Genomic DNA, 25,029 nt, shown 5'->3' with positions numbered 1-25,029 from the left:
GTCGCTTTTCCTACCGAGGTGTCTTCTTGCTTCTTTCCTGCCCGCTGTCCTTCCAACCCCCCCCCCGCGCGGGTCACTGCTCCCTGCACCCCTCCTGCCCGCCCCCGCCCCCCAGTGTCCCGGGGACCGCTGCCCCGCGGGGCTGCGTGCGCTGCGGGGGGACCAGGCCGGGCCGGGCGCCGGGGCGCGGGGGCGGAGCGCACGGTTCACAGGCCGCCCCCGGGCAGCCGCGCCTCCCGCCGGCACGACCCGCTCCGCCAATCGGCTCCCCGCCCCCCCCCCCCCCGCCGCGCGGAAGCCGGTTTACCCGCCTCTGGGGCCCGGAGCTGGGGGAGGAGGACCCGGCCTCGCTCGGGAGGCCCTTTAGGGTCGCTCCCCAGCACACCGCCCACCCTCCGTCGGCCCCAGGGAGGCTCGGTTGTGGCATTTGCCCCGCTGCTCCCAAAGGGGGGCCTCTGACCCCGGGGACGCCCCGCCCTGGCCCGGCCCAGCACCTACAGTCAGGGAGGGGGCGGCAAATTTTTAACTAGACACACTGATCATTAACAGGGTAGGACGGGGGCCAAACTCAGCCTCACTCGGGGCAGAGACCAGCTGGGCCGCGGGCCTCTTGCCGAGATGCTGGGCCGGGCAGTCTGGTCCTCTGTGAGGCAGGGGCTTGGTAGGGGCTTGTCCAGGAATGCGGGGGGCTGGGCCTCAGGGGAGGGGAGGAAGGTGGACATTGCAGGCATCTACCCCCCTGTGACCACCCCCTTCACGGCCACGGCAGAGGTGGACTATGGGAAACTGGACGAGAATCTGCACAAATTGGGTACTCTCCCCTTCCGAGGTAAGTGGGGCCTGTCCTCTGGGGGAGTCGGAGGAGATGTGAATGATTCCAATTTCTGCCCCTGTGAGCAGCTCAGAGACAGACAGTTGGGGACCCCAGCAGTTGTGCAGCCAGCACTGCTCTGGAGTCCAGAGACAGGCAGGAAGCTCCTTGCTGGCTTGCAACCTTGACTGAATCGCATCTGCTTCAGTTTCCCCAGTTGCAAACTACCAAAGTGCCTTCTTAGCCCAGCATTACTGTGGGAATCATACTACAATAATGGGTGTGAAAGTCCTCGTCAACCAAACGCTGTGCAGTTGTGAAGGCAGCTGGGGATGTCACAAGGCACCCCAGCCTGCGAGCTCATCTCCCTGAGAACCTTGTTCACACACTCTCTTCTGGGCCAAGCCTCCCTTGGCCGAATTAATTCCTGTTCTGGATCTTCTGACTCCTTTCCCTCCTTACACAGGGGTCTCCCCTCCATGAGGTCAGGGACCAGACACTTGTAACACTCAACATGCAACATGGCCACAGGTACAATAAGTGAAAGACAAAGTGGTCAGTTCCTCCCATCGTGCCCTGCCCACCCTCATCTATCACCCGTGGCAAGTCCCTGAGGCCAAAATCTCACTAGCCCTGTTTCAGAGATGGGAAGCTGGGGCTCAGAGTGACATAGTCACTTGCCCAAAGTCATTGCTAATACATGGCTGAACTGGGATTTGAACCCAGGTCTGACTGCAGGGCCACACTTGGTTTCACTCCATCACACTAAACTGCTGAGTTGTAGAACAGACTATTTCAACGAATAAAGTCTGGTTGGCACCAGCTCTGAGAATGGAGAGGTCCTGACTGAGGTGGGGCAGGGGAACAGTTGAGAACATGGACTATAGATTCAAATCACAGCTCTCCCACTGACTTAGCTGTGAGATAATCTCTCAAAACCTCAGTCTCCTCATCTGACACGTGGGAGTAATAATGCCGACGTCATAGGATGGTTGCAAGACAAATCCAAGAGAGGGCAAAGCATGCTGTGGTTAGGAAAGGGTGATGTACCTTAGAAGTTATCTAGTGGTCACAATCACTAGGACGACAGTATCATCAGCATTGTGGGGAGAGCTGCTTTGTGACAGTGACTGCTGGCCTGACCGAAACCCCATCCATATCTCAGGACTGAGCGGATGCGACTCTTCTTCCCTAGGGTGCAGTAAATGCAGTGACACAAACTCTTAAGTAAATTTCTACTCGGGCTCAGCCCACTGGGGCCTGAAAGTCTGCCTTGAAGCAAAGTGAGAATCTTTTATTTACTAAAAAAAGTTTTAAGTAATCTCTGTACCCAACGTGGTATTTGAACTCATGACCCCAAGATCAAGAGTACCATGCTCCCCACTGACTGAGCAAGCCAGGTGCCCCTAGCTCCTTGAATCTTAAGAGGAGGAAGACTCTGTTTCACCCTCCAGGTCCAAGGTCCGTACGCTAATGCAGGGCGTGAAAACGGTGGACTTTATGTCCAGTTTCTGCCTGCCGCCCAGAGAATCCAGACACCCCCAGACTCTTCTCTGGACCCTTCCTTCCCTCCTACCCACTTATCCACTCCTGCAGAGGGCATGGGGGTGCCCTGGAGTACAGGCTAAAGTGGATTTGGCAGGCTATGGGCCACGGAGCAACCTACACAGGCTCCTGCCTCAGTGGGAGGGAGAGGGCTGGATAAAAAGAGCTCAGCATCCAGAGTTAGAAGGCCTGGGTAAGAATCCTGGTTCTGCCAGTTATGGTGACCTTGGAGAAATCACTGAACCTCTCTAATCTGATTTCCTCATTTTAGAATGGAACTGAGCCACAGGGTTAATGCATTCCTCCCAAGGAGCTCAAGTGTGAGGCCCTGGCACAAAGAATAGAGCCAAGGGTCCCATCACTGCTCCCGGGACACAGCCAGAATGTCCAGGAAAGGAACTGTGAGCAACTTTTGCTCTACAGATGATGTTTCTCTGGCTCAATTCTGGCCCCCGGCGTTGGCTTTGCAACCCAACACTCAGGAGCAGAGGAGGAAGCCATTGCATACCACATTGCCAGGGCCTCCTGCAATAAGTTAAAAGTCTTCCAAAGAGGAGGTGGGAACCTGCCCTTGATGAGTAGGTGAAAAGTTAGATATTCTTCTGGAAGCTATTGCCTGAAACTGTGTAGCTCTCTTTTATTTCTTATTTTTGCACTGTTAATTTTTACTGATTATTTATATAAAGAGTATCATTTTAAAATGAAAACTAGTGACTGGAGGGTAAAATTGTTGTGGAGGGACCATTTGGCCCTGAACTCACTCCCACAAACAACCTCAAAGATGAACTTTGAATTGTTATTTCCAAATGAGGTTAGTAGATGACCACAGAGCTACTTCAGTAGGACAAGGGAGATGATGTTTCCCATAAAACATTGAGCTTGTATCTTATTCCCTTAGTACGTAGACTAAGATACTACTGTGCATATTAAAGCCATTACTTTCTTAAATAAAATATTTTGTTTTAAAAAAAAATCACAATTTTTACAATGCTGTTTTGGCATTTACTTTAGCATTCACTTTTAAAAAGTGAAATGCATTAAAAAAAAATGTGTTTGATGCCTCTGGGAGAAAAATAAAGGGGCCCAGGCCTGTTTCTACCCTGAGAGGATAGAAATTTGGGATTGTGGGCCAGGCTTTCTATTATCTGTACCTACAGAGACCCTGGCCAGGTGGCTCACCTGCTCACAGTCTAAACTGTGTCCATTTAACCAGGGCCCAGGGGAAGGGGAGCAAATTCTGGGTATGCAGGTGCATCACTAAGGTAAGAGGTAGCAGTCCCTATCCTGGGACAGCCCCTGGGATCTGGAATCTGGGATCTGGTGAAGTCCCCTATCCTATCTGCTCTGCCTTCTCAGTCCGCTGCTTGTCTCTACCCAGTTGTGACCTCATATTATTCTAGAATGAGCTCCTTCCTGGGCCCCTTTCCTTTTGAACCCTGCTCTGTAAAGGGGTTGGGGCTGCAGATGGGGATGAAATGTGCTAAGCTGGCAGAAGGGGTGGGCCCTGAACCAAAGGAGACACCAACATCAGGCAGCCAGGAATGGATGCCAGCCTAACCAAGGGGGTCCTTCAGTCATGGTCAGTGAGCCACTGGATAGAGAGGGAAAGAGACCAAAGATTGGAAAATAAGGTTTGAGTCGAAGAATGGGTCACAAGCAGAAGACAGAAGGAAAGCTGCTTTTCCACTGACCTTAGGGACAGCTGTCAGGGTGGGAGACAGGACTTGGGCCTCAGGAAATACCTGCCAGGTTAGACGTGAGGGGTGCCTAGGCCTCTCCCCACCCCACCCCCTAACCTTGCTCACAATGGGGTTCATTGCTGAGGCGGGAGGGGCATCCTAGGAAGGGTACAGCTGGGGGCCTGCCTGCCAGACAGCCTCAGGGAACCTGCGCTTTCAAGCATGAACCATACCATCCGGGCTCCCCCCTCCCAGCGTGCTCTTAGCTCTGCCTGCCTGGCTTAGGGTCCTGGAGGCCTTCTTGGAGCTCATCCAGCAACCATCATGCAAGGTGGTGCTGGGGACTGCCCTCTTACTCGGAGGTGGAGGCCTCATGCTGTGGATTCAGAGGAAGAAGAGAAGGAAGGCATCCCTTGAGTCTGTACGAGATGAGCAGGAGCCACCAGAATGTCACAAAGCAAAGAATGAGAACTGGATTAAATCTCACTTTAGCCGCCTTTCCGAAGAGAAGCTGGCCGCCTGCAGCAGCAGCACCGCCTCTTCCCCCGAGAGCGGCAGCGGGGAAGCCAGCACAACCATTCGCATGGAGACTGTCACCACAAGGCAAGGCCAAGTGGGCACGGCTGTGCGCCGGGAGTCCTTCACCAGTAAGCAGAGGATGTCCGGGTCTTCGGTGACCAAAGAGACCCACAGGGAGTCTGGAAAATCCCCATCCACGGATACGGCCACATGGGCCGCTGTGGCTACCTGTACCAAGGAGATCAACACCCTGGGACAGCAACTGGCTAATTCCATGTTGCAGCGAGCCACGACTTACCAGAACTCAGGCCACCTGGAGTCCAAAGACATCAACCAGGAGGAGCTGAAGGCCCTGGAGGAGGTGGAGTTGAAGCTGAAAGGGAATTTTCTCACTCAGCGGGGTACCACTGTAGCCGGCATGAACCAAACACATGCCTTCCATGGCCATGGTCACCCTGGCTACCAGGGTTACCCAAGCCACCCGAGCCATCCAAGCCATCCGAGCCACCAGAGCCACCTGAGCCACCAGAGCCACCCAAGCCATCCGAGCCACCCAAGCCACCAGAGCCACAGTCTGCCCAACCGCAGTCACCAGATCTGTCAACCCTTTGAAGCCACCTAACCATGGGTGGAGACACCCCTTCCCCCAGCAAGGCTGGCACACAATTGCAGGCCTGTTCTCTCTCCTGTGGGGCAGCCTGTGTGGCCCAGAGTGAGATGCTGCTGCCCAAATCCTTCCTTCATACCCCCTCAGGGGTCCTGGGCCCCTCCCAGTCTGTGAGTAGGGTATGCCACAGAGGACGGCTCCTGATGGAGGGCGAGTGGAAGGAAGCGAAGCGGCCAAGACGACTCACGGGCCCCTGAAGGCCCACAGAGAAGATAGGCGAGGCAGATCCCAGGAGTAGCTGAGAGCCCCAGACTGACGCCTAATGCCTGAAACTGAGCCAATAAAGCCTTGTATTCCCTCATTCTGAGTCTGGGGGCTCTGTGGCCAGCCTCAGGACTGGGCAGCCATACGGAAAGAGGGTTCCTGCTCCCATAGTCCTCTTCATGTGGCCCTTGGCCTGGGCCTTTTACTGATTCAAGACTCCATAAATCAGCTTCCCTGAGTCTCAGGTTCTGAGAATGGGACGTCTCCAGGGAGTTCAGCACCCACCAACCCGCTGTTGCCAGGGAAGGAGGAAGCAGCCAGATGTCAGGAGATGGGGGGAAGGCCAGGCTTCTAGAAGCTAGTAGGCAAGGTGGGAGGTGGGTCTCCTGTCCTCTTAGTGTCATCTTCACCCTGTCCACTGCTTCTCAAGTTGTGTGGCCTCCTGCACTGCAGTGTATTCTCCTTGCACCACCTGCTTTCTGGGGCCCACTGGGATCCCCGTTAGTGCCTCCCCCACCTACCTTCAGAGCTGTTGTGCTGTGTATACTCTCTCTTCTTGTTTCTATCACTATGGCTGGGACTGGGGCTGCTTGCTGCTGCTAGTACTGCTAATTACTAGTATTACTAGTACTACCAGCAACTCCCCCCTTTTTTTTTCTTTTCCATTTTTAGTGTATGCTGTGTTCGGTGCTAAGTGTTACAGCACAGCCCTATAGAGAAGGCATTGTGTTATCTCCCTTTGGCAGATGAGACACCTGAGGCTCAGAGATGTAATTTGCCTGATAGGGTATAGACAGTAAGTGATGTTATTAGAGTTAGAGCCCAACTCTGCCCAACTCCAAAGCTCAGACCCTGAATCCCTGCCCCATGCTGCCCCTCAGGCCAATGCTCTCTGGCCCTACAGGGATCTTCTTCTCTCATGCTTATCCCTGTCCTCTTCCCACATGTCCTGCCACTCTCTGTGCCCTCCTGAAAGCCTGGGACTCTCCCTGCCTCCTCTTCCTGGGTCCCAAGAAGTTATTTCTGGGGCAAGGGGTGACCTCCAGTAAGGCAGTTAAAGGGAGGCAGCTCTCTCTCCTGTGAAAGTTGAGAGAAGTCAGTGACACAGCACTGTCTAACCCACAGTGACTCCTTTACATAGAAATGGACTGTTGGCATCTGTTAGGAACTTGCCAGTGTTTCCCAGCCCGTGGGCCTCAAACTCCCTGGAGAAGGTACCCAGAATCCTTGCAAAGGATGGATAAATCCACAAACACCCTAAATAATGTTGTTGATTGATTTTATGGGGCATAATTGGAGGTATTGAATTCATTTATCTATCTATTATCTATCTATCTATCTATCTATCTATCTATCTATCTATCTATCTATCATCTATCATCTATCTATTTATATCTTAAAGATTTTAAGTAATCTCTACACCCAACATGGGGCTTGAACTTACAACCCTGAGATCAAGAGTTGCATGTTCCACCAACTGAGCCAACCAGGCACCCCTGTTATGAAGTATTTAAAATTTAAAGTATATATGTTAGCATTTATATGAAGTCACTTCTTAGTAATTTTTAAAATATTCAAATACTGGGGCACCTGGCTGGCTTAGTTGGTGGAACATGTGACTCCTGATCATGGGGCTGTGAGTTCAAGCCCCACAGTGAGTGTGTAGCCTAGTTAAAAAATAAGGTAATTCATTAAATAAAAAAATAAAATCATTTGTAACAAAATATTAATGGGGGTGCCTGGGTGGCTCAGTCAATGAAGCATCTGCCTTTGGCTTAGGTCATGATCCCGGGGTCCTGGAATCAAGCCCTGTGTTGGGCTCTCTGCTCAGCAAGGAGTCTGCTTCTCCCTCTCCCTTTCCCACTGCCTTCCCCCTCCTTCAATCTGTCTCTGTCACTCTCAAATAAATAAAAATAACCTTTTAAAAATATTAATGGAAAAAAATGGGGTCAGTCACCCTAGAAAATGTTGTAGGTTGCCAAAGTAGACAAAAAGCAAGAGTAGTGAGGTGTAGCTTCTGCAAGTGATTGTAGAAATGCCTAAAATGTATGCATTTGTCTGGAAGACCTTAAATCCCCTTAAAAGTTTATTGGATAAGGGATCCCTGGGTGGCGCAGCGGTTTGGCGCCTGCCTTTGGCCCAGGGCGCGATCCTGGAGACCCGGGATCGAATCCCACGTCGGGCTCCCGGTGCATGGAGCCTGCTTCTCCCTCTGCCTGTGTCTCTGCCTCTCTCTCTCTCTATGTGACTATCATAAATAAATAAAAATTTAAAAAAAAAAAAAAAAGTTTATTGGATAAAATTTCAGATTGGCTGATTGTGAATTTGGAATCTTTAAAAAAAGTTTCAAACTGACAAAATTCAAAGTCTGCAGTTAGTATAGTACCAGTGTTAATTCTCTGGTTCTGATAATTCTACTAAAGTAAGACATTATCATTGCTGGGGTCATGTGAAGGATGTATGGAAATGCCTTGTACCACTTCTGCAACTTTTCCTTAACTTTAAAAGTAGTTCAAGATGTCAACATTTTATTACAGTTGTAGCTCAAGGAAAACGACTTCTAAGTGGCCAATTCAAGTATGATCTCTTGGTAAGGATATTTTTTATAAAAGAGAATGGTCAAATCATCTACCAGCCACTAGACTCTTGCTGGAGTGTCAGCTGTGTGGGTGGCTGGTTTCCCAGATGAAGGCTTAATTCCATTGAAGCTCATCAGAAACCTGCCTGAGCATTTTATCAGGAATGCCCATTTCTGCCCAAGGAAGGTTATCAGTTACACCACACACAAAAATAAAGCTCTGCCCCAGGCCAGGGTCTGGGACAATTTTTCTTTTATACCACAAATTGTCAACACACACCTCCACCAGCAGTGTATTGGGTGTCATGGGGGAGGCCAAAATGAGGGGACATCATCCATGATCTTGATGATTCTAAGCAAAGTAGGACAAGTGCTGTGCAAGGAGGTGCAGAGGCTGGGGGAGTGAGGAAAGGTTCTCAGGGGCTGCAGCTTAGGGAGGCAGGTGTTCCAGGCAGAAGGGAACAGCATAAGCAAGGGCATAGAGGCAGGATAGTGACACTGTGTCTGGGGACCCTGGTAGTTTGGCTGAAGGAGAACATTTAGAGGTGAGTGAAAGGTAGGAGGAAATGCCAGAAACTTGACTCCGAAACTTAGAGCCCAAGGAGAACTTAGAAGACCACCCAGTCCAATTTCCCCATTTTACAGCAGAGGTCAGTTTGAGAAATTTTGTCTAATCCTGCAGGCAGAGGTGGGGGAGATAGAAGGGTTCTGAGAACTTCTGTGTATTTTTAAGTAGGCCGCAGGGAAGGACAAAGAACAAGTGATGGAAGTTCGGAGAAGAGCTGTCCAGTGGAGGGATCCCAGGAAGACTTCTCAGGGGAGGTGGCAATAATGATAGGTCAAGGGGCCACAGTAAGTCACCATGTTCCTTGTGCATCTCTAGCCCCAAACACACCCACTCCTCTCTCCCAGGCCACTCTGGCTTCCCAGAGCAGCCAGCATAACTTGGGACCAAGAGAGAGGGGGAGAGAGAGAGAGAGAGAGAGAGAGAGAGAGAGAGTAGATTCTGTAATGAGCCTCTTAGCCTTGCAGCTGGAGAGGGCAAGAGAAGTTCTTGAATGCAGCCTCCCCTCCCACACAGGCCATCCTCCTCCACCTCAGATCCAAAGCTGCCAGCCTCCTGATTTAAGATTTGAGCACTTCCTTTTGACTCCATAATAATTGGAGCTAACACTGCCAGTTCTAATCTAAGCACTTTATAAATAGTATCTCATTTAAGTCTCACAACTCTTTAAGGAGAGCACTAATATCCCCATTTCCCATGAGAGGAAGCTGAGGTTTGTTTAAGCTATTCGCCCAAGATTTCATAGCTGATAAGGGCCTGCAACTGAGAGTCACTCTGGGTCCTCTGGGTTCAGAGCCTATGTGTCCAACCACTCCACTGCCCTGCTTCTCCACCACTGCCCGTCTTCACTCCCTGACCCATGTGGGACCCTAGCCCTCCCATTCCTCTAGTCGCCTCTCTACACCAGGGGTGGCACATCAGGCCTAAAACTGGACATCTCGCCAAGGAGAGAGAGGGGGCTCTTGGCAGCATCAGTTCACAGATTTCAAAATGCTTTTCTTCTTCTTCTTTTTTTTTTTTTTTTAAGATTTTATTCATGAGAGACAGAGAGAGAGAGGCAGAGACACAGGCAGAGGGAGAAGCAGGCCCCATGCAGGTAGCCTGACACGGGACTCGATCCTGGGACTCCAGGATCACACCCTGGGCCAAAGGCATATGCCAAACTGTTGAGCCACCTGGGCTGCCCCTCAAAATGCTTGCTTTTACATTTTCTTGTTTGGGCCCTTAAAATAGCCTTATAAGGTAGGATTGAAATTGTTTCTCTTGTCATCCCATAGAAAAAGAAATGGGGACTGAGAGACATGATGTAACTTGCTCAAAAACCAGAGGGAGGGATCCCTGGGTGGCGCAGCGGTTTGGCGCCTGCCTTTGGCCCAGGGCACGATCCTGGAGACCCAGGATCGAATCCCACATCAGGCTCCCGGTGCATGGAGCCTGCTTCTCCCTCTGCCTGTGTCTCTGCCTCTCTCTCTCTCTCTCTGTGACTATCATAAATAAATAAAAATTAAAAAAAAAAAAAAAAAAAAAAAACAGAGGGAGTTGGGCCTGACTGCTTCCCCAACTCTGCGATATTCTTTCCTTCCCCAGTCTGGCCTCACTTCCTTCTTGGGAGTCAGGCCTGGGTCAGATGCTTCTTCACAAGACTAGAGAGAGGCCACCAGGTGTCTTGAGCAAAGTAGCCTGCTTTTACTCTGAGAGTACAAGCCCCAGCCGTCCTACTGCTCAGGAGCCCCTGGAACTGGCCACCAGGATGAAGGGGGACTTGGGAGTGAGTGAACAGGGTGGAGGAAGTGGCTGAAGCAAGAACTGGCCAGGGTCCCTTCCAGGGTGGTGGTGGCAGGCGGGGTTGGGGTAGGAAGGAGACGTCTTTGGAGGCAAGTCCATAGAGGGCAAAAGTTCCATCTCAGAATCTTTGACTCCTAAGTAGAGGGTGTTGGTCCAATCCTCTCTGGGATTGGGAACCCTTAAATTAGGAGTGAGCCCCTGGGAAATCACCAGAACCTTTGTAACAAGACAGAAGGAGGCTCCTAGCCTGACATGGAGAAATGAATCCTGAGGAGGCAATGCAACAGAAGCCAAAAATCATTTGCCTCAAGATGCTCCCTGCAATGTTACCAAGGCAAAAAAGTATATGTGGGGATAGGAAACGCTAAGTATCCAGTGAGCCATTCTGGCAATCCACTCAGTGGAATCTGATGGTGCACTGAACAGCGTGGAAAACTGTTTGTGGTGAAAAGTTGACTCTCCATCACACTGTGTCCCCTAAGGATGACTCACTGGAACAGTCTCTCTTGGTCCCAATGCCAGGAAATTCTGTGTCTCCAAGGCAGCTGCTTTGCTTTTATCTTGAGTTCTGCATATCTGTCAGCTGATCACATTTCCCTTTTAGCTTTGACTGTCAGGAAGCTCCAAGTCAAAATGACGGTCTCTCACAACTGTGTGGCGGGGGATTTTGTAGAGCTTTTTTTTCTTTCCTTTCTCCCAAGCAGTCTCCTATTTATTAATACTATTGTTGTGCCATATGCTGTATTTGTCAACTATTCCAGAACAATGTTTTTGGAATGGAATGCAGTAGAGAGGAGGAAGAAGAGGAAGGAGAAAGTTAAAGAAGCAGAGACGAAAATGGTTTTACTAACATTCCCTTCAGATTCAGCCAAAGAGCATTAATTCTGTGATACAAAAGGGTTGACATCCTACCCAGCAATGTTAGAAACCTCTCAAATGATCGATAACATAGGAACGTGCAAAATGAAATAATGAAATGTCACTTTTCGGGATCCCTGGGTGGCACAGTGGTTTGGCGCCTGCCTTTGGCCCAGGGCGTGATCCTGGAGACCCGGGATCAAATCCCACATCAGGCTCCCGGTGCATGGAGCCTGCTTCTCCCTCTGCCTCTCTCTCTCTCTCTCTCTGTGTGACTATCATAAATAAATAAAAATTAAAAAAAAAAAAAGAAATGTCACTTTTCACCCAGAAAATTGGCGAAAATTAATTCTGACAATACCCAGTGTTGGCATGGATGAACATGAACAGACCCTTCCGTGTGCCGATGGGGTTATGATCTGGCAAATAAGGCAGACGTTTGGCACACAAAGATGCACACATGGGTGGCTCAGCAAATACACACCTAAGTAAACTGTAGAGAAGCTCAGACATGGGGACAGAAGACTTTATGGAACATGTTTTTTTTGTTTTTTATTTTGGCATTATCTGTAATAGCAAAACTAAGGAAACATTCTAAATGTCCTCAAAAGGAGAATGAAAAGTAAATTGTCTCACTTCACAATAGACTATTATATAGTAATTAAAATGAATGAGTCAGAGCTGTGTACTGCTATGGACAAAGCTCACAACATAATCTTGGGCAAAAATAGCAAACCACAGAAGGTTATATGAGCTTGATTCCATTTCTGTAAAGCTTAAAATGGCAAAAAACATTATATCTTGTTTGTGGGTCAGTATATGTCTTAAGGGTATAAAGACATGAATGAGAACAATGACACCTGAGTCGGGACAGCTAGAAGAGGAAGAGAAAGTGATCAGGGGAGGGTTGCCATGGGTGCTGGATACACACCTGCGGATTGTATTATCACTGATTCTTTTGGGTATAGCTAAGACATTTCGTTAACACAAAGAAAAATGGTGGGGACACTGTCATGGCAACTGGGTAAAACATTCTGCCTGCATCAGGACAAAGATGGGAAGGAAATGTGTGCAAAACTATGGCGTTGGGAGTGCGTGTAACACCCATGTCCCAGTTATTCATAAGAGGCCGCAAAGGCGTTGGCTGTGATGGAACCTCTCTTGCAGGCTTCGTGATCCAGGGCTCCAATGGCGAGTTCCCCTTCCTGACCAGCAGCGAGCGGCTGGAGGTGGTGAGCCGAGTCCGCCAGGCCATGCCCAAGGACAAACTCCTGCTAGCCGGCTCTGGCTGCGAGTGTGAGGCCACAGTGCTCTGGGCCCTTGGGGTGCTTGGGGGTGTCTGGGGGTGCCTGCGGGTGGGAGCCAGGCTCCTTGGCCCAGTTCAGTTAACTGGTTCTGTATCTTCTGAACCTCTTGTTTGCCCTGGGGTCCTAGCCCTGCCCTTCTTTCCTTCTGCTCTCACCCTCCATGACCTATAGGGAAGGCTCCCTCTTTCTTCCTGTAGCCACCCAGGCCACTGTGGAGATGACTGTGAGCATGGCCCAAGTTGGGGCTGACGCCGCCATAGTGGTGACACCTTGCTACTATCGTGGCCGCATGAGCAGTGCTGCCCTCATTCACCACTACACCAAGGTGGGCATGGGTTTGGGGCCTGGAACCAAGAGGAGGCTGGCTAGGGAGAAGAGATAGAGAAGCTGGGGGCCAAGGGATGAGCCTACTTCCCATGAATGGCAGCTATGGGATTGGGGAGGGGATGCTGCTGGGAAATTGGCCTGACCACACTATGAGGCTGCTTCCTCCCTTCTCAGATGGAAGGAGTGATGGTGTCTTCCTCATGGGATCATTGTGAGGACCTGGGAAATGAACTAAGGGTGGTGGAAGGGGAGGTGGGCGGGGGGAGGGGGAGACTGGGTGACGGGCACTGAGGTGGGCACTTGACGGGATGAACACTGAGTGTAATTCTATATGTTGACAAATTGAACACCAATACAAAATAAATTTATTAAAAAAAATACAGAGAGCTTAGAACTAAGCCTGGCACATAGAAAGCTCTCATGAAATAGTAGTATTATTGTTTACAAGCAGGGGACATAGCCCTGTGATGTCTAGTCCAGGAGGTGGGCCTGCCCAGGTGGCCGCACAGTGACCCATCCCCAGAGCGGGTGGTGATGGGCAGTGCCTCAGGCTCCTCGGGCCTGGGCAGCTGCCCTCTGTCTCTCCCCTCTTCTCTACCTCCCTCAGGTCGCTGACCTCTCCCCAATTCCTGTGGTGCTCTACAGTGTCCCAGCCAACACGGGGCTGGACCTGCCCATAGATGCAGTGGTCACGCTCTCCCAGCACCCAAACATCGTGGGCATCAAGGACAGTGGTGGTGATGTGAGTGGCAGTGGCTCCTGGCTGGCGCTCCTTCCTCTTCTCCTGTGTTATTAACTTCAGGGCAGCTCTGGGACCTGCTTCAGTCCTGGGCTCCTATGTGGGTTCTTCCCATTATGTGGGTTCTCTGCGGCCTTGTCCAAGTTTGGGGACAGCTCTCTGGAGCCTGGGTGCTCATTCTCCCTCCCTTGCCCAGCACCCATCTTGCTTGGTGTTGAAGCTCTACGTGCAGCTCTCACACAGGTTTGCTCTTGCAGGTGACCAGGCTGGGGCTGATTGTTCACAAGACCAGGAAGCAGGATTTCCAGGTGTTGGCTGGATCAGCTGGCTTCTTGCTGGCCGGCTATGCCGTGGGTAGGCCTCCTGCTCCTCTCATGCTATCATGGGTGGTATACCCAGGCCCCCCAGGTGGGCGGAGTCTGGGTCTGCAGGGTCATTTTGCCATCCTGCCTACTTGGAAGCCTCAGAAGTCCAGCACACTGCTTGCTTGTTTGAATATTAGGTGCTTATGAGTGACCTTTCTGGACAGAAGAGGGTGGCCTTGTATAATCCTTGGTCTGTAATGGGGATGCCTGAAGTTTGTTCTAAGTCCTGAGCTCCCTGCTTAGTTAACAAATTGAGCTCCTCTGATCTCACTTTGTAAATCATTCTCTGAGGATAGAGGCCTTGGAGCCTTGGAGTCTTTCCTCTGGTCTGCAAGTCTGTTTTCCTCTCATCCTGGTACTGGGCCAGTAGGAATCGTCAGACCTATAGGGTCAGGCCCAGGATCTTCAGCTGCCTGTTTCTGTTCCAGTCCAGGATACTGGGAATGTCACCATTAAACCAACTGTGCTTACCTGTTATGGGTCAGGCTTCTTGGGGTTCAGGTTGGATTTGGGCCCCAGAGGGGGAAGAGAGCATCTGCTCCCTTGGGCTGAAGCCCCAGCAAGTACAGATCTGAGTTACCTTTCCAGGGCTGAGGGGGCAATGCTGGTTCCTCTTCTCTGGACTTAGGCTTGCTGTATGAGTCCTTGCACATCTCTATCACGTCACAGTCTCTAAAGTGCAAAGGCAGAAAAGAAGACCCATTGAAGCCTTGTTGCTGAGGGTGGGTAGATGGAGAGAGGACAGGCTCTAGAGGCCAGGTGGGGGTTGGTGGGTGGGATGTGAGTTGGAATCTCAGCTCTGCCATTTACTGAGTACTGTTGGGCAAAGTATTCAACCTCTCTGGGCCTGAGCTTCTACTCTATAAAGCAGGAGTGTTGTGAGAATGTGAGAGCATTGGCTCAGTGTCTGCATAGTGCCTGGCAGAAAGTGGGGATCCATAAATGGCAGCTGTATTAGCTCATTCCAAATTTCCCACTCTCCGGTCTTCAGGCCGCTGTGCTTAGGGACCCTCCTAACTAGCCTTAGAATCCCATCGCAGGCCTGCAGAATGGCAAAACCTCCTGAGATCACAGCCAGCACGTTTTAATTGCCCAGATGAGAACAAAGAGGACTGGAAAGTCCATGACTTGTGCAAGTTCATGCTGCCAATGGGAGGAAATGCCTGGTCTCCTGTGTCCAGGGCTCTTTCCACTACCCCTCCCCCTCCCCTGGCCCCAGCACATTCCCAGGCTGAATTCACAGGGGGGAATAAGATTTCAGAAGAGCAAAGGCTTCTTCCCATTCACTCCACCCCATTCCCGGACTGATGAGTCAGGGGGCTATTAGAGGATTGTGGAGGTGTCAACTAGCAGGTGGGACTTTACTCTGGGAGGTGTGTTGGGGGGTGCAGGGGAGGACCTGTCCTTAAGTTAGCCTTCAGGCTCTGTTCCCTGACCTTCAGCCTGTGAGATTCTACTTCAAATATGCTGGCAGCTTTTCTCTCTGGAAATCTGTACTCTGGACTCTCAGAGCATGCCTTTGAAATGGCCAACCAGTGGCATAAAAATCCATATCCTCTCTCCCCAGAATAAGAGGTGCTGGAAACCCCAGGGTTTGGAATTGCCTGTGAGAAGAGGTTCTGGCTGATGTTCTGCACTTTTCTCTGGGGCAGGAGCTGTGGGGGGCGTATGTGCCCTGGCCAATGTCCTGGGGGCTCAGGTGTGCCAGCTGGAGCGACTCTGCCTCACGGGGCAATGGGAAGATGCCCAGAAACTGCAGCACCGCCTCATTGAGCCAAACACTGCGGTGAGCCAATGGCCCCAAGGTGTGGGGGTGGGGGTGTCTGTGTCCTTGTTGGAGCAGGAGTCAGGGCAGGCGCAGGGGCCCCCACTTAGCCTCTTCCCTTTCAAAAAGTCCTTTTAGAGAACATCCTAGTGTGGGAATTCCTTGTACCTCTCCAGAAAACCACAACTTCAGAGTTGAGTCCCGTTGGCTGTATTGGAAATCACTTAGGGAACCAGTTAAATTTCTAATCCTGTAGACCCAGGAGTAAGCGTTGAAACAGACACGCTGGCTGGCTGATTGTGGTGACATAAGTAACTCTGGGCTCTTACTTAGAGATGCACTGCCTAGAAAGCATGAACCATGGGCCTTTCCATCAGCTTTAATAGGGAGTCAGATCCTAGAAAACAGAATGACTGGGAGTAAAGGAGGAGTTAGAAGGCTAGATGTTTTCAGAGCCCAGATTTCCCAGAGTTTTTTCCTTAAATAATCTATCCTGCAGTTAGACACTGTACCCCAACTCTGGATTGGGCAAATCAAAGAGAAGAGCCAAGGTGGAATGCCTGTCAAGAGCCAGGCAGTGCTATGCAGAGCCATATTGGGGTCTGAGGCAGGAAGGAAAATGGGTTTGTATGTATATTTTAAATTAAACGTTTAATTTTGAGATATCTATAGATTCAGATGAAGTTGTAAGAAATAATACAGGGGTATCTGGCTCAGTCAGTTAAGTGTCTGCCTGGGGCTCAGGTCATGATCCCCTGCTCAGTGGGGAGCCTGCTTCTGCTGTTCCCTCTGCTTGTGCTCTCTCTCTCTCAAATAAATAAATAGAAATCTTAAAAACAAAAGATACAGTATAGAGAGAGTCCATGTACCCATTCCCCAGTTGCCCCAATGGGAGCATCTTACAAAATTAAAGTACAATATCACAACCAGGATTTTGACATTGATATAGTCCAGATACAGAGTATTTTCATCACCAGAAGAGTCCTTCATGCTATGCTTTCATGCCTATGCCTACTTACCTCCTGCCCCTACCCCCTCCTTAACTCCTGGCAACCACAAATATGTTCACCATTTTTATAATTTTGTCAGCTCAAGATTGCTATATGAATGGAATTATGGAGTATATAAACTTTTAAAATTGGCTTTTTTTCACTCAGCAAAATTCTGTGCAGATTCATCCAAGTCGTTGCATGCAGCAATAGCCTGTTTCTTTTTACTGATGAGTAGTGTTTCATGGTATGGCCATACAGCAGCTTGTGTCACCATTCACCTGTGGAAGGACAGTTGGGTTGTTTCCAACTGTTTCCAACTTGGGGCTATTAAAAGCTGCTACGAACATTCATGTACAGGTTTTTGTGTGACCGGAAGTTTTCATTTTTCTAGGATAAATACACAGTTGGTGTAATTATGATGATTGCATGTTTCAATTTTTTTGTTTTTGTTTTTTTTTAAGATTTTATTTATTCATCTGAGAGAGAGAGAGCACGAGAGTGAACACAAGCAGTGGGAAGGGGCAAAGGGAGAGGGAGAAGCAGACTCCACTGAGCAGGGAGCCCGACACAGAGTTCCATCCCAAGATCCTGGGATCATGACCTGAGCCCAAGGTAGACACGTAACTGACTGAGCCACCCAGGTGCCCCCTGCATGTTTAGTTTTTTTAAGAAGCTGCCAAAAACTGTTTTCCAGAATGGCGGTGCCATTTTACATTTGCATCAATGTAAATGTATGACTGACTTGTTCTCTCTGCATCCTCATCAGCTTTAGGCATTGTGACTATTTTTTATTTTAGCCATTCTGATAGGTGTGTAGTAACATCTCATTGTGGTTTTAACTTGCCTTTGTCTGATGGCTAATGCTATTCGACATCTTTTCATGTACTTATTTGCCATCTGTATATCTTCTTAAATGAAATGTCTGTGTATGTCTCTTGCCTATGTCTCTTGCCTGATTGGATTTTTTTCTTTTTTAACGTTGAATTTTGGAAGTTTCTTTGTATCTTTTTTTTTTTTTTTTTAAGATTTTATTTATTTATTCATGAGAGACACAGAGAGAGAATGGCAGAGACACAGGCAGAGGGAGAAGCCGACTCCGTGCAGGGAGCCTGATGTGGGACTCGATTCTGGATCTCCAGGATCACGCCCTGGGCCGAAGGCAGGCGCTAAACAGCTGAGCCACCCAGGGATCCCTCTTTGTATCTTTTAGGTACCAGTCCTTTGTGAGATGTGTGGTTTGCAAATATTTTCTCCCATTCTGTAGATTGTCTTGTCATTCTCTGAACAGATCTTTTGCAGAACAAAAAATTTTAATTTGATGAAGTCTAATTCATTAATATTTTCATTTGTATTTATCCTTTTAGTGTTAAGTAGAAGAAGAAGGCTTTTCGTAGCATTAGATTGTGAGGATTTTCTGTGTTTTTCCCTAAAAGTTTTATAGTTTTACATTTTATAAGTCCAAGACCCATTCTGAGTAAATTTTTGTATCAAGTGTGAGATTTAGGTGGAGGTTGAATATTTTTTTTTTTTTTTTTTTTGCTTCTAGATATCCACTTACTCCACCACCATTTGTTGAAAAGATGGTCTTTCTTCCATTGAATTACTTTTGCACCTTTGTCAAAAATTAGTTGGGCATATTTATGTGGGTCTTTCTGGGTTCTCTGTTGCTCCCATTATCTGTGTCTATCCCTCTGCAAAACCACACCAAAGTATTCTAAAGCTTACATAGGAAGGCAAAGGAATTAAACTAGCTAAAATAATTTTGGAAACAAACAAACAGCGAAGTGGGAGGAATTAGCGTACCTGATTTTAAGGTCTTTTATATACCTATAGTAATAAAATCTGTGTGGGATTGCAGAAGATATTGAATTTTGTCCAGTGTTTTTCTGCCTTGATTGATAGGACTCTGTGATTTTGTTTTTCCTCTTTAGCCTGCTAATATGGTGAGTTACATGGATGATTTTCTAATATTGAACTAGTCTTGCATCCTGGAATAAACCCCACCTAGTTATGGTGTGTAACTCTTTTCATATATTGCTGAGTTCCATTTGCTAATACTTAGTTGAAAATTTTTCTGTCTACATTCATAGGAGATATGTAGTCCCACACACACACTTTTTTTTTTTTTTTTTTTTTGGCATCGCTTTTGTCTGATTTTGGTCTCAGGGTAATAATAGCTTCATCTGTTGACTGGGAAGTATTCCCTCCTCTTCTATTTTCTGGAAGAGACTATGTAGAATTGGTGTTAAATTTTCTTTAAACATTTTTTAGAATTCTCCAATGAGATCATTTGGGCCTGGAGATTTCTTTGGGGAGTATTTTTTAAATTACATCTCTGTCCCCCACCTCCACTGACAACTCCCTGACTGGAAAGGGTAGGAATGCCTCCTTACCGATTCCCACCGGCCTCTACTGACATTACAATTACCTCCGGCAGGGGGTGGGGAGTGGGGGTAGCTTCAGTGTGGGCAGTGGTGTGTAAGCTCTGACTTTCCTCACGGGGCTCTGCTGAGACCATCCATTGTGGAGGGGGAAGGGCACCCTTTAAGACTGCCAGAGTTGAGGGCAGAAGTTCTGGCTCCTGACTCAACACTCACTGGCCTGGGTGGGGATGGTGGAGATGGTGGAGATGGGACCACAGTTTTTTCTAGGCTACTTGGTTGGAGCAGAGTGGTGATTGTCTAAAAGTTTTCCATTTTGCTAGGCTGCTTCTTCCTGATCCTTGTCTTGAGTGAACAGGCTTTTGTTGGGGGCTTTTATTATCTGTACCCATTGGCATTTTAGGGTTGCCAGCTTCTTAAGCTTCAAGTTGAGGCCAGGGAACTCACCACTGTGTTCTTTGGGTCCTAAAGTCCCTAGTTTGTCTTCCTTCTCTCTACCTTTCAGAGCCTTATGTTTGTTTTTATGTAATGTCCAAGGTTTTGTTTTAGCTGTATTTTTTGGGAGAAATGGGAAAGAGTACATCTATTCCATCTTCCTGGAAGTGGAAACTCTATCCTTCCTTCCTTCCTTCCTTCCTTCCTTCCTTCCTTCCTTCCTTCCTTCCTTCCTTCCTTCTCTCCTTCCTTCCTTCCTTCCTTCCTTCCTTCCTTCCTTCCTTCCTTCCTTCCTTCCTGTCTTTCGTTTCCTTCCTTCTATCTGCCTATCCACCCTCCTTCCTTCCCAGCCTTCCTTCCTTCCTTTCTTATTCCAACCTCAAGATCAAGAGTTGCAGGCTTGGAGTACCTGGGTGGCTCAGTCAGCTGTCATCTGCCTTATTTTTTGGATTTTTTTTTTAATCTTTTTTTTTTTTTTTTTTTGTCATCTACCTTTGGGCTCACCAGCTCAGTGGGGAGCCTGCTTCTACCTCTCCCTCTGCCTGCTGCTCCACCTGCTTGTGCATGTGCTCTCCTCTCTCTCTCTCTCTCTCTCTCTTTCTCTCTGTCAAATAAATACATAAATAAAATCTTCGGGGGAAAAAGATTTTCTACCAACTGAGCCATCCAGGCGCCCCTCTAAATACTTTTCCCTCCCTGCATAGAATGTTAAACTATTTGAAAAAAATATATATTGGAAATTTAAAAAGTAGGTATATTAAAACGACATTCTTTTAGTTTAGTTTTAAATATTTTATGTGGGGCAGCCCTGGTGGCTCAGCGGTTTAGTGCCACCTTCAGCCCAGGGCCTGATCCTGGAGACCTGGGATCGAGTCCCACATTGGGCTCCCTGCGTGGAGCCTGCTTCACCCTCTGCCTGTGTCTCTGCCTCTCTCTCTCTTTCTCTGTGTGTCTCTCATGAATAAATAAATAAAATCTTTAAAAAAAAATATTTTATGTATATTAGTTTTAGTATTAGTATATATAGTATATATGCTAATAAGATATTAGTATCTTTTAGTTTAGTTTTAAACATTTTATATATGTTAAAAACATAATGTATTATAATTTTACTTTCCTGACTTAAATGGAAACAACCTCATCTAAAATTTTTTCCTGTATCTACTCGTAGAAAAAAATGAACCAGTAAAAAATACATAAAACTTGTATATGGGGGCACCTGGGTGGCTCAGTGGTTGAGTATCTGCCTTTGGCTCAGGGCGTAATCCCAGGGTCCCGCATCAGACGCCCCACAGGAAGCCTGCTTCTCCCTCTGCCTATGTCTCTGCCTCTCTTTCAGGGTCTCTCATGAATGAATAAATAAAATAAAATTTAAAAAAACACCTTGTATATAGGGGCACATGTTTAGTTTTACCTTGGGCCACAATATGGCAGGGCATGGTTCTTTTGGACCCTGTCTTTATTTAAAACATCGACACTTTGCTCATCATGGATTTTTTTGCATTGATTTTGATTTTTAAAAGAAATATGGCACTAAATATTACTTACCTTGTTGACTGATTTTTTGGGGGGCATCCCTGTAAGTTTTGCATCAGAGGTGAGAGTCCCAGGCTAAGCAGCAATATTTTGTTTGGGTAAAGTGGTAGGTGGGCTCTAGAGCTCCCTCACAGCTTATATCTTTACCTCAAAGGGAAAAATAAACTGAGATTTTGAGAAAGGACAGCTAAGGAGGCAAGCACAAGTCTCCTGGATGTGAAGGCTTTCCTGGGGTAGAGTGCTCTATTAATAGGATGCAAGAACTGCAGAAATGAGGGCCATTCAGCTGGGCACAGACTGTCTGGTATGTACTGCACATTCCACTGGGGTGGCACCTCTGCTGTCTATGCCCACTCACCTGCAGAGAGAAGGTCCCAGAACCTGCATACCACCAGGACGTGGTAGAGGAGCTTTCTTAGGGGTCTAGTCTTTTTTTTTTTTTTTTTTTTAAGATTTTTAAAAATTCATTTGAGAGATAGAGACAGAGAGAACACAAACAGGGGGAGGGGCAGAGGGAGAGGGAGAAACAGACTCCCCACTGAGTAGGGAGTACTATGTGGGACTCAATTTCAGGGCCTCGGGATCATGATCTGATCTCAAGGCAGACGCTTAACCATCTGAGCCACCCAGGCGCCCCAGGGTCTGGTCTTACAGTGGTGTTTTTCTCATTTGATTCTTGTGACATGGGGTAGGTGTTGTCATCTCCTCATTTTACAGATGAAGCTGTGGCTTCCCCTTGGGAAGAGAAGATGCTTGCTGCCATCCTGGCTTTCCACATGCCATCCTGCCTTACTCTTCACTCTGGTCCTCCTGTGCCAACTCTGGGCACACACTCAGGAATGCCTGGAACACCTTTCTGCTGCCTGGGCTGTAGGCTCAGCCACCCCAGGAGCAGCTTGATGTCACTCTGTTGCTCTGTCCTGCTTGAACACAATGTCCTTCCTCTGCCTTCCCACCCAGCCAGGTCCTGCCCTGGCTATATTTAGGATATTCCATGTTATTTACCACCAAAGCATTCAATTATTTCTATGGGTCTGAGGAGGGGGCAACTCAGAGATCCTACACACTTGTGGTGGAAGAAGCCTTTTTCTCTAGGTACTTCTTGTGCCTCTCCATCCTGTCCCCTAGGTCTTTCCCACCCTACTCAGGTTTTGGGTGAAAAGCCCAGGTATTAGAACATCACAGCTGGGGCCAGGCCTAGGAGGAAGGTGGCGTATCACTCATTTCAAGAAAAAATTCCCTGGCCTCTAGTGGTAAATACTTATTAGTCAATCATTCATCAGTGGTTCTTAACTTTTTTACCCCAAGCAACCTCTCTTGTTATTTTACCCTTTGTGAAACCCAACTTCTAAGGTTTTACCTCCCCTCCAAATAAAACTTAAGGATTACATTTCTTTTTTTGAGGTAGTCAAAGACTCATCTAACACTTCTGATCAGCTATGCCAAAGGCAAAGAAACTTGATGCTTCATTTTCTATAAGTCCTCATGCATGATGTTAAGTTCTGACAAGAGTGTTAGGTGCCCCCTTACAATAGAAAGCACTTTAGTTATGTTGTCCAGTCCCCTCATATTTTAGACTAGAGAACTTGCTCAGATGTATGTAGTAAGTTGGTGACATAAGATTACAAAGTGGAACTTCTCAGGATAGCTGATGCATCGTTTTTTCAGAGTTGGGGTCAGGGAGGAGCTTAGGGTGGGTGGGGGTCTCTGCTGCAGGGCCAGTAGACGTCTGGGCTATGCCTGAGGGTCTTGCACACCTTTCCCCTTCCTGACGTCCCCAGCCTGGTGTGCCCTGGCCCTATGTTCCTGGGAACTGGGCTGCAGACCTGTGATGGTCTAGCACCCAGACCCACAGCACTGCTAGCTTCTCAAGTCCCAGCCTGATGGCCAAATGCCGCTTTTCTCCCCAGTGGGGTGGATTTTTCTTTGAGAAACCCAGGCAGTGATTTCCTTCCTAAATTTGAATTGTCGGCATTGTGTTCTTTTCTGCTGACCCGCCTTCTGGTCTCTTGATCTGCATTTCCAATATACCCTAGTGTCACCAACTTGGTGAAATTACATTACGAGGGGAGGGGGGAGGAAGCCTAACGTTCTGAGAGAGACACGTCTGCATCCCAGACATGCGTGTGCAGGGATTCCCCAGTTTCTCCTAACAGACCCTGCTTCACAGGTGACCCGGCGCTTCGGGATCCCGGGACTGAAGAAAACCATGGACTGGTTTGGCTACTACGGAGGCCCCTGCCGTGCCCCCTTGCAGGAGCTAAGCCCCATGGATGAGGAGGCGCTGCGTATGGATTTCACCAGTAACGGCTGGCTCTGAGGGTGAGGCAAGGACGCACCTGGCCTGAGCCCGTCTCATCTTCCTGCCTTATACCTGCAGCTGAAGAGCCACATGGGAGTATGAGGGTTCAAGGCCGATTTCCCTGCTTCAGTCCTCCAGGTAGCCTTTCCCAGGCTCTGCCATGCACACCCATTTCCTATTTTTCCTATTCTTATAGCCCCATGATTGCTGGCATTTGTATCCTAAACTTCGGCTCTTTAGAGACCTTCAGTCTGGGAAGGAGCAATTGCGTGTCCCTCTACTGTGCTTTCCCGTGCCCCAGGACACGTGATTAGGAGCCAGATGGAAAGAGCAGGGGGGCAGCTGGACACAAGTAAGGGTATCTTTTTTACTGATGGGATGACCGCTTAGGCTTGGGGGTACACACCTGAGCCCAGTACACAGTGCAGCAGGGAGCCAGGGCTGTTCCTAAGAACCTGACTCCTTCCAGGGGAATGTGGTGGGTTCAGAAACCTAATCAGAAATGTGTCACTGGCCTTTTCAAAAGGCCCCCAAGCTGCCTTCCAGACACAGTGTCCTTTCCTCAATCCATTTTGATCATCTCATATTCTCATCTCTAGCCTTGATCTCAGCCTTGGAGCTCCCTGGGACAGCCATGGAGCTTGCCAGAGTTGGTGAATAATGACACCTGGTGGATGTTACATTCTCAGAAACTTCTAGCCAACCTAGGTTGCAAACAGTAGGGAAGGAAACTTGGTCTGAGACCTAGCCATCCTCTTGTCTTAGGCACTGTGCTTTTGTTGTGAAAAATAATCCTTTGCTCTTACAATAAAGTTGAATAAGTGAAAACAGTGTGGCCACGTACAAACTAACACCGCACTGCCATGCAGGTCTTAGTTCTCGGGCCTAGATGTCAAGGACCTTCCTGGGGGTCCCTGGGGGACCTTCCTTTCAAGGTGTGCTTTTTCCCAGCTCTCAGAGAAGCCCTAACATCTAGGTATTAGATCAGTGGTGGTCTAAGGGAAAGGCATGTGGAAGTTTTGAGTGAGTGGTAGGAGGCAAAAAGGTGCATCTGAGATGCTTGGAAACACTGTCAAAAAGGCTGCTCTCTCCAAAAATGTTTAACCTTTTCCAGTGATACTTGACTAGTATAGCAGTAAACCAGAGATGACTTTTTTAAAAAAATCACTCCTCTGGGTATGGGTACCTGGGTGGCTTAGTGGTTGAGTGTCTACCTTTGGCTCAGGTTGTGATCCTGGGGTCTTGGGATCGAGTCCTACATCAGGATCCCCATAGGGAGGGGACCTCCTTCGGCCTATGTATCTGCCTCTCTGTGTGTCTCTCATGAATAAATAAAATCTTTTTTTAAAAATTGCTCTGGCTAAAAAGAAAGGTAAAGAGATCCTTGTTTAGAACAAAGCCTAGAGGAGAGACTCTAAAAAGTATCAATCTTCAACTGAAATTGGCCATCTACTTAAATTAAGCAGGCATGGTTTAAGTTCTTAGACCTGCTCCTTAGGATCTGCAGGGCCTTGGGCAGCTACTTAAGTACCTGATCTGATCTGTAATTTGGGGATAATACCAGTTCCCTTCTCTCAGGGCTACATAAGATCATGCATGTAAAGGGGTTAGCGTGGCAAGTGACCATCACACATTAGCCCAGTCAGGGAGGTATTGTTGCAGAGAAAGG

At 48.3% G+C, this 25,029-nt stretch overlaps 2 protein-coding genes across 4 annotated transcripts in view; both read left to right on the top strand.

Annotated features, from left to right (window-relative positions):
- Positions 1 to 317: 317 nt before the first annotated feature.
- HOGA1 (4-hydroxy-2-oxoglutarate aldolase 1) overlaps positions 318 to 25,029 on the top strand; it is a 26,434-nt gene continuing 1,722 nt past the window's right edge. The window contains exons 1-7 of one of the 2 annotated variants that reach the window (XM_077878103.1): positions 321 to 829; positions 12,379 to 12,507; positions 12,716 to 12,843; positions 13,453 to 13,587; positions 13,842 to 13,938; positions 15,602 to 15,735; positions 23,229 to 24,713. In XM_077878103.1, the coding sequence (XP_077734229.1) occupies positions 619 to 829; positions 12,379 to 12,507; positions 12,716 to 12,843; positions 13,453 to 13,587; positions 13,842 to 13,938; positions 15,602 to 15,735; positions 23,229 to 23,378 (984 nt within the window). In that variant the 5' untranslated portion in view covers positions 321 to 618 and the 3' untranslated portion in view covers positions 23,379 to 24,713. Of the gene's footprint in view, positions 830 to 12,378; positions 12,508 to 12,715; positions 12,844 to 13,452; positions 13,588 to 13,841; positions 13,939 to 15,601; positions 15,736 to 23,228; positions 24,714 to 25,029 lie in introns of those variants that run through there. The other variant, XM_077878104.1, reaches the window with a different exon arrangement.
- C29H10orf62 (chromosome 29 C10orf62 homolog) lies at positions 3,781 to 5,522 on the top strand. Of its 2 annotated transcripts, XM_077878107.1 has the most exons (2): positions 3,781 to 5,071; positions 5,117 to 5,522. In XM_077878107.1, exons 1-2 carry the CDS (start codon positions 4,409 to 4,411, stop codon positions 5,174 to 5,176), a joined length of 723 nt encoding a protein of 240 aa, XP_077734233.1. In that variant the 5' UTR covers positions 3,781 to 4,408; the 3' UTR covers positions 5,177 to 5,522. The 2 variants fall into 2 exon arrangements, with proteins under 2 accessions (XP_077734233.1, XP_077734232.1); XM_077878106.1 differs by having other exon boundaries at positions 3,782 to 5,522.

The sequence above is a fragment of the Canis aureus genome, chromosome 29, assembly GCF_053574225.1.
Source record: "Canis aureus isolate CA01 chromosome 29, VMU_Caureus_v.1.0, whole genome shotgun sequence".
NCBI classification, from domain to species: domain Eukaryota; kingdom Metazoa; phylum Chordata; class Mammalia; order Carnivora; family Canidae; genus Canis; species Canis aureus.
The sequence above is the reverse complement of the archived record's forward strand: the minus strand, read 5'-3'. Positions and strand labels throughout refer to the sequence as shown.

What these genes read in the sequence shown, in the direction of transcription:
- C29H10orf62 (XM_077878106.1), top strand. Translation starts at nt 4,409, where the DNA reads ATGCTGTGGATTCAGAGGAAGAAGAGAAGGAAGGCATCCCTTGAGTCT.